The 17,973-nt window shown below is 42.1% G+C and overlaps 1 protein-coding gene across 1 annotated transcript in view; it reads left to right on the top strand.

Moving 5' to 3' along the window:
* Positions 1-8,303: 8,303 nt before the first annotated feature.
* LOC126471317 (dystrophin-like) overlaps positions 8,304-17,973 on the top strand; it is a 585,796-nt gene continuing 576,126 nt past the window's right edge. The window contains exon 1 of the mRNA XM_050099439.1: positions 8,304-8,399. Coding sequence (XP_049955396.1) covers positions 8,312-8,399 — 88 coding nt within the window. The 5' untranslated portion in view covers positions 8,304-8,311. The remainder of the gene's footprint in view (positions 8,400-17,973) is intronic.

The raw sequence follows: 17,973 nt of genomic DNA, 5'->3' as shown, positions 1-17,973 counted from the left end.
CTAGGGTTTTGTAGCCAAAAGAGTGGGGACTGATATGGTGTGTTGTAAACCTGAATAAAATCAAACTGCTTAAAAAAAGAAAAAGTTGTATTACTTATTGACCGCCCCTCATAGTTTTATTTGTGATTTGTTTTGGTAATACCCCCATTCGCTGGCTCTCTGCGGAATTTTTACCCATAATTGCTCCGCCTCATATCGAACACTTATTTGTGACAGCTATACTCATATTCGACCGCTTTCAGCCACCTGTACCGTATACAGTAGATGCGGGAAAATATCCACCGTAGGGATCGAAACTTGTTGAAGCAGAAGAAAAAAGGATAGAAGCTGAAATAATGAACTAAAATCTGTGCCAATACCGAATCTCCTGCTTACTAGGCAGATGTGTTATCCATTACTCCACTCTGGCACTGCCGGCAGGAGTGGTCGAGCGGATCTAGGCGCTACAGTCTGGAACCGCGGGACCGCTTCGGTCGCAGGTTCGAATCCTGCCTCGCGCATGGATGTGTATGATGTCCTTAGGTTAGTTAGGTTTAAGTAGTTGTAAGTTCTAGGGGACTGATGACCTCATAAGTTAAGTCCCATAGTGCTCAGAGCCATTTGAACCATTTGAACTCTAGCGTTGTGGCTAACTCAGCTGATCAGAAAAAAAAAAAAAATTGTTGGGCCTAATCATCCAGAAAGCTTTACTTACATCTTTACCTCATTACTTGTTTGGTTTGAAATCGTATCTTGGAGACACACTGACACGTTTATGATTATGATCTTCCATGGGAGCCACGCAATCACTGAGAAACATAATGCTTCGTAGCGTGGTTGAAATGGCTCTGAACACTATGGGACTTAACATCTGAGGTCATCAGACTCATAGAACTTAGAACTACTTAAACCTAACTAACCTAAGGACATTACACACATCAGTGCCCGAGGCAGGATTCGGCGACTGTACCGGTCATGCGGTTCCGGACTGAAGCGCCTGGAACCGCTCGGCCACCGCGGCCTCCGCTTCGTAGTTAAAGTGTCAGTAAACAGCTAGGAGAGCACCAGCGTAGTGTCAAAGTACTTCACTGCCTCCAAAACTCCTCAGATTCTAGCACAAATGAAGTCCGTGGTACTAGCACGATCGTCGTTCTTGTTGTTTGTATCTTTCTTTCACGCACGCATCAACCGTTGTGAGGAGGACTGTTAGCATGGTTCTGAGCACAGACGAAGACCTATCGGCACGAGAAAAATTGCTCCCAACTGGTGCGACAGAGATGTCAACTGTATGTTCGATCGGCTGGTAATACCAGGGCCATATCATAAATAATCCACAAGTTGGTATTACTGTGGATTATCTGATGCAACAACAATTAAAATTATGTCAGATCTTGTTGGGAGCTTCAGGAAGAAGGACGTGTTTTTGTTTTTGTTTTTCGCTGTGTAGTCTAATATAATATTGGCTAGAGGTTGAAATGGACCCTGCAGGGATCTCGCGTACTTTGACTATTGAAGTCTAGAGGTCAGACATCGAGATCGAAACCTAACGCGGCAAAGACCAGACAGAAACCCCCATTGGGAAAAGTGCCATACACAGACACCTTTCACCTTATCAGAGACCCTAACACCTTTGCCATCATTGATTAACTGGCTAGCGAGGTATCCGCCAAGGTCCTAAGGGAATACCGAAGGGAGATTGAGTAGTTAGAAAACCAATATGTGACATCACGCACCATCCCATTCCGCAGCTAATACTAATAGTAGAATATAGAATTTTTGGTTAGTGCTGCTAAAATGTAACATTGTATGTAATTTCGACCCACTAATGACTTTAGGTGGTGGGTTATATTGTATCATATTGGGTTTTTGATGAATAAAGAATTTTTTTTTTTTTAAAGTGAAGTACTTGGTGAGTTTACAGTGGGCTTTAGTAAAGTTTCACGTTGTGTTAATCGTTTTAGTGGTGACGGTATGAACATCGACGATAATCCAAGATCCGGAAGGTCAAAAACGACAGCAAATGAACGGAGTGTGAAACTTTTGGCAGATTCTCTTGAAGAAGATCGCAGTTCGACTTGTGAGGAAATCTCTGAGGCCACAGGAATATCCCCAACATCAGTATTCCGTGTTTTGATAAATGATTTGAATAAGAATAAAATTTCTGCGAGAATGGTCCCACATTCTTTGACTACCGAAAAGAAACAGAAACGCCTGGGTCTTGCAACCTTGCTCAAACAGGAATTGGACCGTGAAGGTCAAGGGTTCTTATGTCGAATTGTCACTATTCATGAAACGTGGATTAGAGACTTTGTACTGGAGTTGAACTCACAGTCCAATGAGTGGAGAGCTTCCGATTCTCCACGTCTAAAAAAAATTTGACGCGCTCATTCAAAGATCAAGCAGATGATGATTTCCGGTTATAATGACCAAGTAATTATGACATGTGAAACAACTGTCACAGACAGCAGTGTATTATCATAACTTCGTGCAAAACCTGCGCAGAAAGAATGCACAAAACCCGACCTCAGTGTATGTGTGAATTCCTAAGGGACCAAACTGCTGAGGTCATCGGACCCTAGACTTCGCACTACTTAAACTAACTTAAACGAAGAACAACACACATACCTATGCCCGAGGGAGGACTCGAACCTCCGGCGGGAGAGGCCGCGCAATCTGCGACATGGCGCCTCAAACCTCACGGTCACTTAATGCGGCCCGACCTCAATACAATTCTCGCCCGCATATCGGCAATGTGGAAGCCCAAAAACTGCGCAAATACAGATGGGAAGTCTGTGTATGTACATCTTTATATCGATGGTTGTAGGACGTCGGCTGTTCAGTATAGAATGTCGTATCAAAATGCCTCTCAGCCGCCTAAATTTCCAGTTTCGGTGATATACACTGTAGTGCCAAACAAACTGGTATAGGCATACGTGTTCAAATATAGACATATGTAAACTGGCGGAATACGGTACTGCGGGGGGCAACACCTATATAAGACAAAAGGCGTCTGGCGGAGTTGTTAGATCGGTTACAGTGGTGTTCAGAAATGTGGTGGTGGTTAGTGTTTAACGTCCCGTCGACAACGAGGTCATTAGAGACGGAGCGGAAGCTCGGGTTGGGGAAGGATTGGGAAGGAAATCGGCCGTGCCCTTTCAAAGGAACCATCCCGGCATTTGCCTGAAACGATTTAGGGAAATCACGGAAAACCTAAATCAGGATGGCTGGAGACGGGATTGAACCGTCGTCCTCCCGAATGCGAGTCCAGTGTGCTAACCACTGCGCCACCTTGCTCGGTGGTGTTCAGAAAGACCATGCTGGATGGACCGAAACAAATGCTACACTGAAGCGCCAAAGAATCTAATACAGACATGAGTATTCAGATACAGAGATAAGTAAACAGGCAGAATACGGCACTGTGGTCGCCAGCGCCTATATAACACAACAAGTGTCTGGCGCAGTTGATATATCGGTTACTGCTGCTTCAATGGCACGTTATCAATATTTAAGTGAGTTTGAACGTGGTGTTAAAGTCGGTGCACGAGCGATGGGACACAGCAGATCCAAGGTAGCGATGAAGTGGGGGCTTTCCTGTACGACTTTTTCACGAATGTGCCGTGAATGTCAGGAATACGGTAAAACATCAACTCTCCGACCTTGCCGTGGTCGGAAAAAGATTCTGCAAGAACGGGGCCAACGACGACTGAAGAGAATTGCTCAACGTGACAGAAATCTAACCTTTCCACAAATTGCTGCAAATTTCAGTGCTGGGCCATCGACAAACGTTAGCGTGCGAACCATTGAACGAAACATCATGGATATGGGCTTTCAGAGCCGAAGGTCCACTAGTGTACCCTTGATGACAGCAAGCCGGCCGAAGTGGCCGAGCGGTTCTAGGCGCTACAGTCTGGAACCGCGCGACCGCTACGGTCGCAGGTTCGAATCCTGCCTCGGGCATGGATGTTTGTGGTGTCCTTAGGTTAGTTAGGTTTAAGTAGTTCTAGGGGACTGATGACCGCAGCAGTTAAGTCCCATAGTGTTCAGAGCCATTTGAATTATTTGATGACAGCACGACACAAAGCTTTACGCCTCGCCTAGGCCCGTCAACACAGACAATGGACTTTGATGACCGGAAACAAGTTGCCTGATCGGACATGCCTCGTTTCAAATTGTGTCGAGAGGATGGACGTGTTACGGGTATGAAGACAACCTCATGAATCTATAGACCCTGCATATAAGCAGAGGGCTGTTGAAAGTGGTGGAGGCTCTGTAAAGGTGTTGGGCGTGTGCAGGTGGAGTGATATGGAACCCCTGGTACGTCTAGATACGACTCTGACAGGTGACAAATACGTAAGCATCCTGTCTGATCACCTGCATCCGTTCATGCTGACGGTCTTGGACAATTCCAGCAGGACAATGCGACACCCCACACGTCGAGAATTGCTACAGTGTGGCTTGAGGATCACTCTTCTGAGTTTGAACACTTTCGATGGCCACCAAACTCCCCAGACATGAGCAGTATTGAGCATATCTGGGATGCCTTGCAACGTGCTGTGCATAAGAAATTATGAAACATCCCCCTTAGAAAAATTTTATAAATGACAGTGCTGGAAAACCTCTACGTTATTTGATTTTCAAACAGCTGAGCAACACTGAATGTACTCAGATATTCACTAAACTGACACACAATATTTTTAGCGCAACGTAATCTGACTTTCAATAATGCCTATAAAAGAATGGCCCTGACTAACAATAACCTATACCTTTCGTGAATCACTTACCTCAAAAAATCTTCGTTACTCGAACTACTGCAATACAGCGAGCGCCAATACTGCGAGCTAAATAAAAGATTCTAACTACTGAAGGCACTAACTACTGATAGGCACACTTAGCAAATGAAAGATTTTGATAGAGAACAAACAATGTATTTACCTTAATAGTGTTCAAAAGTCATAATATATATATATCAGTTCATGACATCCAGTCTTACAAATTTACTATTTCTGATGGACACACGTCCAGATCATCCGCTTTCAAAACTCCGCCATCTCTCTCCCCACATCCAACACTGCTGGAGGCTCACCTCAAACTGCGCAGCGCTACGCGCTGTTCACATCCTACTGCCCAACACTACAATGGCAAATGTTCCAGCAATGCAAATCAGCCACAGACTGCACACAGCACAGTCAGTGATTTTCATACAGAGCACTACGTGACGTTACCAACATAAAAACCTAAACAGCCTACTTACAAAATCTCCATCCCTTCGTACTCTTACGGATTTATGGACAGCCCTGCGGGATTCACGATGTCATTTGCCTCCAGCATTACTTCAGACATTACTCGAGTCAATGCAATGTCGTGTTGCGGCACTTCTGCGCGCTCGCGGGGGCCCTACACGATATTAGGTAGTTTATACATCTACATCTACATCTACATGACGACTCTGCAATTCACATTTAAGTGCTTGGCAGAGGGTTCATCGAACCACAATTATACTATCTCTCAACCATTCCACTCCCCAACAGCGCGCGGGAAAAACGAGCACCTAAACCTTTCTGTTCGAGCTCTGATTTCTCTTATTTTATTTTGATGATCATTCCTACCTATGTAGGTTGGGCTCAACAAAATATTTTCGCATTCGGAAGAGAAAGTTGGTGACTGAAATTTCGTAAATAGATCTCGCCGCGACGAAAAACGTCTTTGCTTTAATGACTTCCATCCCAACTCGCGTATCATATCCGCCACACTCTCTCCCCTATTACGTGATTATACAAAACGAGCTGCCCTTTTTTGCACCCTTTCGATGTCCTCCGTCAGTCCCACCTGGTAAGGATCCCACACCGCGCAGCAATATTCTAACAGAGGACGAACGAGTGTAGTGTAAGCTATCTCTTTAGTGGACTTGTTGCATCTTCTAAGTGTCCTGCCAATGAAACGCAGCCTTTGGCTCGCCTTCCCCACAATATTATCTATGTGGTCTTTCCAACTGAAGTTGTTCGTAATTTTAACACCCAGGTACTTAGTTGAATTGACAGCCATGAGAATTGTACTATTTATCGAGTAATCGAATTCCAACGGATTTGTTTTGGAACTCATGTGGATCACTTCACACTTTTCGTTATTTAGCGTCAACTGCCACCTGCCATACCATACAGCTATCTTTTCTAAATCGCTTTGCAACTGATACTGGTCTTCGGATGACCTTACTAGATGGTAAATTACAGCATCATCTGCGAACAACGTAAGAGAACTGCTCAGATTGTCACCCAGGTCATTTATATAGATCAGGAACAGCAGAGGTCCCAGGACGCTTCCCTGGGGAACACCTGATATCACTTCAGTTTTACTCGACGATTTCCCGTCTATTACTACGAACTGCGACCTTCCTGACAGAAAATCACGAATCCAGTCGCACAACTGAGACGATACCCCATAGGCCCGCAGCTTGATTAGAAGTCGCTTGTGAGGAATGGTGTCAAAAGCTTTCCGGAAATCTAGAAATACGGAATCAGCTTGAGATCCCCTGTCGATAGCGGCCATTACTTCGTGCGAATAAAGAGCTAGCTGCGTTGGACAAGAACGATGTTTTCTGAAACCATGCTGATTACGTATCAATAGATCGTTCTCTTCGAGGTGATTCATAATGTTTGAATACAGTATACGCTCCAGAACCCTACTGCAAAGCGACGTGAATGATATAGGTCTGTAGTTCGATGAATTACTCCTACTACACTTCTTAAACACTGGTGCGACCTGCGCAATTTTCCAATCTGTAGGTACAGATCTGTCGGTGAGCGAGCGGTTGTATATGATTGCTAACAAGGGAACCTCCCCATCGCACCCCCCTCAGATTTAGTTATAAGTTGGCACAGTGGATAGACTTTGAAAAACTGAACACAGATCAATCGAGAAAACAGGAAGAAGTTGTGTGGAACTATGAAAAAAGTAAGCAAAATACACAAACTGAGCAGTCCATGTGCAAGATAAGAAACATTAAGGATGGTGTGAGCTCAGGAGCGCCGTGGTCCCGTGGTTAGCGTGAGCAGATGCGGAATGAGAGGTCCTTGGTTCAAGTCTTCCCTCAAGTGAAAAGTTTTCTTTCTTTATTTTCGCAAAGTTATGATGTGTCCGTTAGGTTCACTGTAATAAGTTTAGTGTCTGTGTTTTGCGACCGCACCGCAAAACCGTGCGATTAGTAGACGCAAGGACGTGCCTCTCCAGTGGGAACCGAAAACATTTGATCGCAAGGTCATAGGTCAACCGATTCCTCCACAGGAAAACACGTCTGATATATTCTATACGACACTGGTGACGGCATGTGCGTCACATGGCAGGAATATGTTGTCGACCCACCTAACTTGTATACTTGGCGAATGGGTAAAAAGATTCTTCTACCTTGCCCGATTTAGCTTTTCTTATGGATGTGATAATCACTTCCAAAAAAGTGTTCGCATCGGACGGACGGACGGACAGATAATAATTGTCTGAAAATAAAAAATTAAACTTTTCACTCGAGGTAAGACTTGAACCAAGGACCTCTAGCTCCGCAGCTGCCCACGCTAACCACGGGACCACGGCGCTGCTGAGCTCAGCGCGTCGTTGACGTTGCATATCTTACGCATAGACTACTCAGTTTGTATATATTGCTTATTTTTTTCATAGTTCCACACAACTTCTTCCAGTTTTCTCGATTGATCTGTGTTCAGTTTTTCAAGGCCTATCCACTGTGCCAACTTATAACTAAAACTGAAGGGGGTGCGATGGGGAGGTTCCCTTGTAAGTAGGGAGCTATTGTATCAGCGTAATCTGAAAGGAACCTAATCGGTATACAATCTGGACCTGCAGACTTGCCCGCATCAAGCGATTTGAGTTGCTTCGCAACCCCTAAGGTATCCACTTCTAAGAAACTCATGCTAGCAGCTGTTCGTGTTTCAAATTCTGGAATATTCCATTCGTCTTCTTTGGCTCTTCAGTGTATTACGCCATCTTCAGGCCTCCTTACTGAGGTGTAGGAAGATTCTCACCTCTGGTCCAGTCAAAATAGGGACCAGCACTCAGTGACTGGTACCAGTAGATTTTTGACGCAGCGATCACTTCGATCATCAGTTGACGTTTGTGTAACAGTCGGGGAAAAAGGTGTAAGAAAAATAAATTAGTGTGCGTTATTTCCGAAATGTCCGTCGTACTGGGTGCGTAATCGGGCGGCAGAGAACGGCGTGCGCGTGTGCGTCGCGACGGCAGGGCTGCGTGGCGTCGGCGTCGCGAGGTGGAGGGGCGTGCGGGCGGCGCGGGCGGCCGCGGCGGGCCAGTAAGCAGGCGACCGCCCGCCATGCAGCAGCAGAGCCAGTACGAGGCCGCGGGCGCGCGCCCCCGCTCCCGCCTGCTGCCGCCGCCGCTGCACGCCTCCCCGCTGCCCGGTAAGGCACGCAAACGTTCTACTCCTCCCAGCTATCAAACGAGTTGCTGTTTGTACACAGTACACGTGTACTGACGCAACTATATGTACTGTGTTTGGCGATACGTTTTGACAAATAAATCGACACTGTAGCAGTAGCATTTATATTATTAAATAACTTACTTGCATAATAGTGTTTCACATTTACATCTACATCTGCATGAATACTCTGCAGTTCACACATAAGTGCCTGGTAGAGGGGTCATCGAACCACCTTTATAATACGAGGGCTGTCCAGAAAGTAAGTTACGATCGGTCGCGAAATGGAAACGACTATGAAAATCCGATAAAGCTTTGCAAAGATGTGTTGGGCAGTGTCTCTAGTATGACTCTAGGTAGAATTACGTCGCTCTTTTCATTCCTGAGCTCTTAGTGAGCGCGTAAAGATGTTATAACAAATAGTGTCTCCCGCCAAGTACGAGGGCCTGGTGAGAATTTTCCCCTGAAGCTATGCAACCAACATTACATAACTGTCAGCCTCATTCTGCAGGGGCAATGAAGATGTTCCTGCATCGTTTCAGTCGGAAATGTTTGGTTACCCACAATACAGCCCGTAATTGTCTCCCTCTGAGTTTCATCTCTGCTCAAACGAACCGCTGGCTATGAAGACAACATTTTTGCACTGACAACGAGCTTTAGGCCAGCGTAGAGAATTGGCGGAAAGCACTGGCGGCTGCCTTCTATGATGAGGGTATTGGAAAGTTGGTACAACGCTACGACGAATGTCTGAGTCAGAACGGCGACTACGTAGAGAAGTAGCTGAAAGGTGTAGCTAACTGTTACAAATGAAACATTTCTGATTTTCACTGTGATTTTCATTTCGCGATCAATCGTAACTTGCTTTCTGGACAGCCCTCGTAAATCTCTCTCTCTCGAACAGCGCGCGGAAAAAAACGAACAGCTACAACTTTCTCTGCGAGCTCTGATTTTCCTTATGTTATTATTATGACAATTCCTCCATATGTAGGTCGGTGTCAACAAAATATTTTCGCATTCGGAGGAGAAAGTGGGTGTCTAACTTCGTGAGAAGATCCCGCCGCATCGAGAAACGCCTGTGTTTTAATAATGCCCACCCCAAATTCCGGAACGATGTCCGTCACACTCTCTCCTCTATTTTGCGCCAATACAGTATGTGCTGCCCATCTTTGAACTTGCTCGATGTACTCTGTTAACCCTCTATGATAAGGATCCCACACCGCGCAGCAGTACTCCAAAAGAGGGGGACAGGCGCTGTGTAGGCAGTCTCTGTAGTAAATATGTTGCTCCCTACAAGTGTTCTGCTAGTAAAAGTTAGTCCTTGATTCGCCTTCACCACATCATTTTCTATGTGTCCTTTCCAATTTAAGTTGCTCGTCATTGTAATTCCTAGGTATCTAGTTGAATTTACGGCCTTTAGATTTGACTAATTCATCGTGTAACCGAAGTTTGATTCCTTTTAGCCGTCACGTGGACGATCTCACACTTTTCATTATTTATGACCAACTGCTAATTTTCTAAACCGTTTTGCAATTTGTTTTGATCTCCTATGACTTTACTAGACGATAACGACAGCATCATCGCCGGCCGATGAGGCCGAGCGGTTCTAGGCGCTTCAGTCTGGAACCGCGTGACCGCTACAGTCGCAGGTTCGATTCCTGCCTCGGGCATGGATGTGTGTGATGTCCTTAGGTTAGTTAGGTTTAAGTGGTTCTATGCTATAGGGGACTGATGACCTCAGATGTTAAGTCCCATAGTGCTCAGAGGCATTTGAACAATTTTTTTGACAGCATCATCTACAAACAGCCTAAGACGGCTGCTCAAATTGTGTCCTAAATCGTTGATATAGATAAGGAACAGCAGATGGCCTGTAACAATACCTTGGGAAACGCCTAGAAATTAGTTCTGTTTTACTCTATGACTTTCCGTCAATTACTACGAACCGTGATCTCTCTGACAGGAAATTACGAATCCAGTCGCATAACTGAGACGATATTCCATTAGCACGCAATTTGATTACAAGCCGCTTGTGAGATACGGTGTCGAAAGTCTCCTGGAAATCTAGAAATACGCAATCAATATGAAATCCGTAGTCGATAGCAGTCAGCACTTGTTGATAGTGAGAGTAAAGAGCTAGTTGTGTTTCACAAGAACGATGTACACCAGGAATAAACCGATTGAGGTTGTGCCGTTTTAAACAGACTGGCCTTGTATTTAGCAGGATGGGGGCTCCAGGTTCCAGTCTCGATTCGTCGATCCTGATTTAGGTTTTCCGTCGTTTTCTAAATTACGTTAGGCAAACGCCGGAATGGTTTCTGCAATAAACCGGGGCCGACTACTTATTCCTGCCCCATCATATTCAAACTAAACCTCTAAGTGTATAAGTACCTGTACATAAGATGTTTTGTATTAGACTGTAATACCGTGACATTAATAATGTATTTGTCATAAAGTGATCCACGAAAAAATAAAACTACTGCTATGTTACTTTATACTTTTTGTAGTCTTTTTTAACGGCTTTTGAGTACTTTCCGAAAGGGGAGAACATTACTAGGAGGCTTTTAATAGATTAAGAGAAGCGTGCAAAGTTATAGTCGTAAATTTTTATTTATCTTTAATTTATTTATTGCAAATTTAAAGATCTGTTACCTGATATTTTAAAAAAGGTCGTACACATTACAGTTTTCGTTTGTTGTCTGTATTTCAGTCTTTTTGTTTCATTTTTATTTCCAACATTTGACAACGATTAATACTTTTTTAAAATAACAATAATTTGAGGTTGAAATATAATTTTTTTTTAGAAGAATGTGAAAATACGATGAATAGAGTAGAGATTTGCCAGTGGCATAACCAAGTGTGACTGGCGGTGAATAGCGGAATCGTTTTTTAGACTTGTTGACCGCCAGTCATTACAAAATACGTAATAGTTAGTAGGAGAGAAATAGTACTGCTAAAGCGATGCATCAGTATCAGGTATTCATCCATTTACAACACTGGGTGCTTTCTCGGCTAGAATGTCAGCACCTTACACTAAATTTGCTCCAGTATTCGCTACCGTATTCTACTCGTAAATTTGAAGGCGGAGAGTACTGGTACAACGAAGATTTCGTGTGGTGTATGCTGTTTACATGTCAAAGTTCGTGAATCTACACCTACGCCGATCTTGAGGTTCATTTTTAGTACCTTTACAGCGTCTTTTTCGGGCAGATTCGCCAGAGATCATAACAAGCGTCATACCATTATCTCGCTCAGACACTGCTTGTACATTCTGTACAAGACAAGAGGTATAATCAATAAACGAATCTTATTGTGTAAAATTGCTGGATGTGGATACTGATCAGAACTTGAGTTACAATTCACATAATACAGATCCTGTCAAATTACGGAGTTCAGCAGCATTTGATCTACACATAAGAGCTGATATTGGCGGTGAAAATGTTAGAAAATTAGCTTGCTTTGGATACGTCTATTCATTCATGACATATGGTATAATTTTCTGGTGTTTTTCCACACAAAGACATGAACTAATCATTGCTCAGAAATGTTCTGTAAGGATAATGTCTGGTTCCGTCCTCCAAAAAACAACATATTAACAACAGTCTGGCAATAGATTGCTCTCTTATCAAGTACGTTGTGAAATATCGGGCACAATTCGAAAATAATAGTAGCATTCATAAATAAAACACAAGGAACAGAAATAGTCTCCTCCATCGACAGCTTCACCTGACTCTTGCACAGAAAGGAGCGAAGTCAGTAACGTTACAAATAGTCGACCACCTATCTTGTAATTAAAAAATTTTGAGAGATAATTGAAGTTTTAAACATAAATTGAAATCATTTCTGCTTCACAACTACTACTCCATAGATATATTTCGGACTTGATAGTATGTACGTACGTTGTTTGGTTACGTTTATCAACTGTTATTGTACACTGAAGTTGAGACAAAAAATCCATTAATGTAAATAGTCAACATGTAGACATGACTGCACAGAGAAAGTGTATCTCATTTGTAAACTACCTAGCACGTTCCACGTCAAGGAGAGATATCAATAGTATGACCCACGGAACGAGGAAAAAATTGAACCGAACCAGTTCCGTTGAGACTTGCGTTATAGAATCAAGAAAACTATAACTGCTTTAAAAAGAGAACTAATATTTCTCCCAAAAGCAGGCAGTCAGGGTCATTCGTGGTGTCATATCACGAAACTCATGTACATTTCTGTTTAAGGAGTAGGAATATTCTTATATTCTCATTGCATTCGCTTCTGAGGTTTGTCGTTGTCGAAATGAACTTGTTTAAAAATGACAGCAGCATCCATAAGTGAACCCGCGACATACATACGGTTTATGTTTGAGAGAACTCCCTTAAAAAACATGTTTGCAGTACTCTACAACGTGTACTTTCAGCAGACTTCCACTAGAGTCGAACGCTGACACTCACAAACCATGATTATTGCAACTCCAGCTGAAGTCTTTTCTGGCGAATAGAATATTTCATCGCCTTTTGGGGGTACATCCGGATGCACTCCGGAAGATGATAGAATAATATTTTAAGCTTAGTTGCATCTGTTATCAGAATAATCACGAAAATGTATATCGAAATATGAAAGTTATTTAGGGAATATCATCTTGTTTACCCGACCCAGCCATTCCGATCTGGATTTTCCACGGAGAATTCCTGGAGAATGTAGCTAAAATTTCTACTAATTGGCCATGACTAATACCTTCCCATTTCCTTGGCAGTTATTAAAATTTGTAAAATGAAGAAAAAAATTAGGCGGTGTGTAATTATTATTATTATTATTACTGTTATTATTAGTGCTATTTTCAATCTGGCATTTCCTAATTCCATGTTTTATTATCTTTTCCGTTTTATTTTTATTAATTACTCCTATGTTATGACGCGTTTTATGACACCGTCACTGAAACTTGTGTCCAATTGAACAAAAATTGCATAAATTAACATCATATCAGATACTTTTTCTCCCAAAATTCAGGGAAAACCTTTTTATATATTTTCGGCAGTTCCGAGAATATGCAGCTCGGTTTTTACAAAGTTAGCTACTTAATAATATCGTTTGTATTGCTTTCGACAGAGTTGGGTACGTAATAATACCGGTTTTACAGTGTATCGTTATGAACAGCGCTAATTTGTTCAAACCTCTCCACGTGTATTTTTTCATCACTTTAATTTCAGTGAACACCCGCGTATAGCCATCAGCTTCATAATATTAAATGTGGTTCGAAGCTGTTGAGGTGTTCGGGGCTTAATGATGAAATATTTGAAATTGTGTTGTCTATGATTTCATCCAGAAACATTTTTGAGCATTATGCACACATTACGCAAGATTTCAAACTACAGGTTCCTAGTTGAATGTACTTCAAACTTATTATCAGGTTTTTCTAGCAACCTAAGATTTTCGCTCCGCTCCTTACGCGCGCGTTTTGGATTTTAGTATGTCGAAATACTATAGCCGCTCTCAGTCTAGGATGAACATCCCGTCCAGAATGCCATATCTTTCTGTAGCAGTCTTGGAATATAATTTAAGAAGGCGAAGTTATTTGAATGGAGTCTGTGGCTCCAATAATTAGCTGGGGTTTGAAGGTCGTTTGTGTTATTCCTGAAAGTGAAATGAGCTGCCAAATGTGGAACCAGTATACCTTTTTAACATTAATAGAACACATTAGGTGCTTTGTAATCATATATCTTTCTGTACAACAACAAAGAAGTGACGTATTCATATATCTACTGCCCTGTGGTCTGGACACTGCTGGTAAAAACAAAACTACTACCAAATTTATCACAAACAGTGAAATTTCTTCGTGCACGTGCGTCCGAACAGTTTTAAGAACTGCTGAGAAAAATTTTGATACAGCAAAGAGTTATTTTACTAGTTACCACATGACATTAACAGCAAGGTACAGATATTTATCTTGTTTCAGTGACTCTTGTCGATTAATTTAAGGATTCATTCGTAATTAATCGTTCATCACTTTCACAAAGATTATGTATAGAATGAGGGATGTCAAGACAGCGGATTTCTCCTCATCTTTTGAGGCAAGGTCTAGTCAATGATTGTTCACAGAAAAGAGAAAGATCGTAAAACAGTTTCAATCCTCTTCCGATTTTTTTTTTTTTGTATAGTTAATTTTCTTGAGAGATAGAAGTAAAAACATCAGGAGACAGAGAAGGGCCTGCTAACCCTTGATACAGTAAAACCTGAGAAACTAAAGCGTCAGTAGGAGCTTTTGGGTAACAATAGTTATTTTCTCTCACGTAATTTTCAAACAAACAAAATCATTTCAGTTCTTCGGTTCATTTTCCTCACGTCGCCATGGCATTTTGATTCTACCGTTCCACTGCAAAGTTAGCTTGGTCTTTAGGCGATTATCAGTAGCTACTTGTTGCACCTGTCGGATTAATCTGAGTTTCGAACTTCGCGGGAGGAATGTGGCATCAGTTTTGTATGGTATGTGCATAAAAGTACTTTTTTAAACGTTAAGCTACATCTACATAGAAAGTTTACAAAAGGCTGTGAAGTGCATGGCAGTTAGTACTTAGTATGATAAAGGTATTCTCCAGTTGTCAGCCGCGTATGTAGCGCGGGAAGAAGACTGCTTAAGATCATCTGTGCGCAGTGTAATTAGTCTAACCTCGTCTTGGCGGTTTCTCCGGGAGAGATGTGTAAGGAGCTGAAGCATACTGCTTGATTTTTCATTTTATACTGGTTAATGAGGTTTTGTAAGTAGGCTTTCGCGGGATATTTTGCGTCTCTCTTCCAGCGTCTGCCAATTCGGGATTTTCGGCATTTCCTTCGCACTCTTTCTTTAGTCAAACAAACCTACGACCATCGTACTGCTCTTCTTTGAACAAGTTCAGTATGCCCTAGGGTTTAGTAATGGTTTTTCGACAGTATTTAGACTAATCCAAAGTTTTATTATTTATGTACACCAATAATTTGTCTTGTTTTGTTTTAAAAGAACTGCCAATTGTGCGCGGTTAGAAGTGGGAAAAGAGCTGCTAATTATTCCTGGAAAAAATAATTCGGAATTAAATACGCTGCAAGCGTAATTTCAGTTTATTATGAGGTTCTCCAAATATGAAATTTTTTCTCTCCCCCCCTCCCCCCTCCCCCCCCCCCTCTCTCTCTCTCTCTCTCTCTCTCTCTCTCTCTCTCTCTCTCTCTCTCTCTCTCCATTAAAGCACTTTTTATATTATCACTGTTTCCAGAAGTTTGTCCATGATCGTTTGTCTAATAAGAAGGAAAGCACCTCCTGTATCTTAAGGAGGCATTCGTTACAGTACGATTGTACTGTATTATCGCACATTATTTGTGGCTTAAAGTAAATGGTAAAAATTAAAACAGATAAATATTTAAATTTAAGTTGTTTGTGTGATTTTCTTGGCTTGACTATGGAAGAAATATTTCTGGATATATAGCGACGTCGTGATAATTTCTCCTCCACGACATGTCGGCGACTGACATTGTCTGCATGTTCGGATGGTCTTTGATCAGGCAGATTGATTTCCAGACGGCGAGTACGTCTAAGAGCACCGTTCGCAGTAGATTACACCAGTCTACGGTTGCCACAAACTCTGCATTGGATTCAAGCCTTTTCTCACCAGCAGTTTTCTTGTGTGTGGGAATAGTTGATAAATCTGTCGAACCTGATGGATATTCAAACAATCCGTATTTTTTATCCCTTGGTTTTCTCATTGAAAACATTCCTTAGTGAGCCGAAACCGTGTCTGACAAGGAGGAGGAGGAGGAGAAGATGTGTTCAAAAAATGGTTCAAATGGCTGTGAGCACTATGGGACTTATCAGCTGAGGTCATCAGTCCCCTAGAACTTAGAACTACTTAAACCTAACTAACCTAAGGACATCACACACATCCATGCCCGAGGCAGGATTCGAACCTGCAACCATAGCGGTCGCGCGGTTCCACACTGAAGCGCTTAGAACGGCTCGGCCACAACGGCCGGCTGAGAAGATGTGTGTTTAACGTCCTGTGGACAACGAGATCATTAGAGACGGGTATCTTACGAAAAGTGGTTTTAGTTTTATTTTGTAGTCCGAGCAGCTTCTTATTATTTTTTTATACAGTTTTTCAAAAAACTTCCGTTAAATTCAGAAATTACGATTTTTTTTACCCTTTGGGAGGTATATGAAAACTCCCTGTTACATCCAAATAAACCCCTGGCCATAACCTTCAGCATTTTTTGGTGAATTCCACCCACTCCTTTGACTGATACTTCGTTTCTGTTGTGAAGTGATGGACTGACGTGTCTCCAGAGAAGTAAATCGTGGCACAAATCAGGTGGATTATATTTAAAACAGTTCATCCTTACGGTATCGCATTTGCGTTTTCCAACGCACTCAACAAATGCCGTACTCATGTTACGAAAACGTTTCTCTGAAGTAATTCGCTATGAAAAATGTATCAGTCTCTTCCTTCTGATATTCCTGTGGCAACAACAATTTCAGACATCGTCATTGTCGTATTTTCTAATACCATACTGTGTGAATATTTCGTCCATAAAGGACGGCATTATGAGGGCTGCGACCGTTGATCAATACAAATGAAACAGTTTCGGCGACAGTCACGTGTTTATTTTGCCACTACGCGTTTAGATCGTTCACACCATTATCTTGAGGTGGAGAATTGTTTATTTACGTGGCTGGTGTTGGTGAAGAATATAGACGTCTTTTCACAGTCACAGACCAAGGGCAGTGTAGGTTATTTTGCGGTTTTTGAGGGTTGCAAAAGATCTGCATATTGTCGCCTGATGTATGTCCTCTCCGCTGCACCATAATTTACACTGTCGTTTCAAAGATGGTAACATGTACAACTTCTTTGAAACTACAGTGTAAAGATAACGTGCAGTGAAGAGAACACACATCAAGCAACAGTATGCAGATCTTATACAACTCTACCGTCCCTCAAAAGGCGCAAAATAATCTACACTACCCTTGGTCTGTGACTTTGAAAAGACGTTTGTACTCTCCACCAACACCAGCCATGTAAATAAACAATTAGCCACCTGAAGGTAATGGTGTGAACCATCGAAACGCGTAGTGACAAAATAAACAAGTGACTGACGCAGAAACTGTCTTATTTGTACCATATTGTGTACGAATCGAACTTTTAGTTTGTTGGAGGAGATTTTGTGCGACCTTCACGTCGTTCAATAGTAGCAGAAGTACGACATTTTAAAAAGTTACAGCCGCTTATTATCTGTTAATATTAAGAAGCAGATTCTTTATCGTCCTTCAGCAACTTTAGATGGATTACTGTTGGCAGTAATTCACCAGAAACGAAGAATCACATTTATTAAAAATATTTGAAATCTATCTTTGAAACAACTAAAAATCCGTATTTCTTGTAGCTTTTTTTTAAAAAAAAAACATTGCGAGTGGTCTAGAATGAAACATATTTACCGATTTGATTTGCTTCTAGATCCGAGAACAGTTGGCTATAAAAATATGTAAGTGTATGATTTTTGCTTCCAGCATTTTTGTCCGATTTCCGCGTACATTTGGAAGTGTTGTCTGTTTG

The sequence above is a fragment of the Schistocerca serialis genome, chromosome 3 (assembly GCF_023864345.2).
Source record: "Schistocerca serialis cubense isolate TAMUIC-IGC-003099 chromosome 3, iqSchSeri2.2, whole genome shotgun sequence".
NCBI classification, from domain to species: domain Eukaryota; kingdom Metazoa; phylum Arthropoda; class Insecta; order Orthoptera; family Acrididae; genus Schistocerca; species Schistocerca serialis.
Note: the sequence above shows the minus strand (reverse complement) of the source record. Positions and strands in the feature narration are given on the sequence as shown.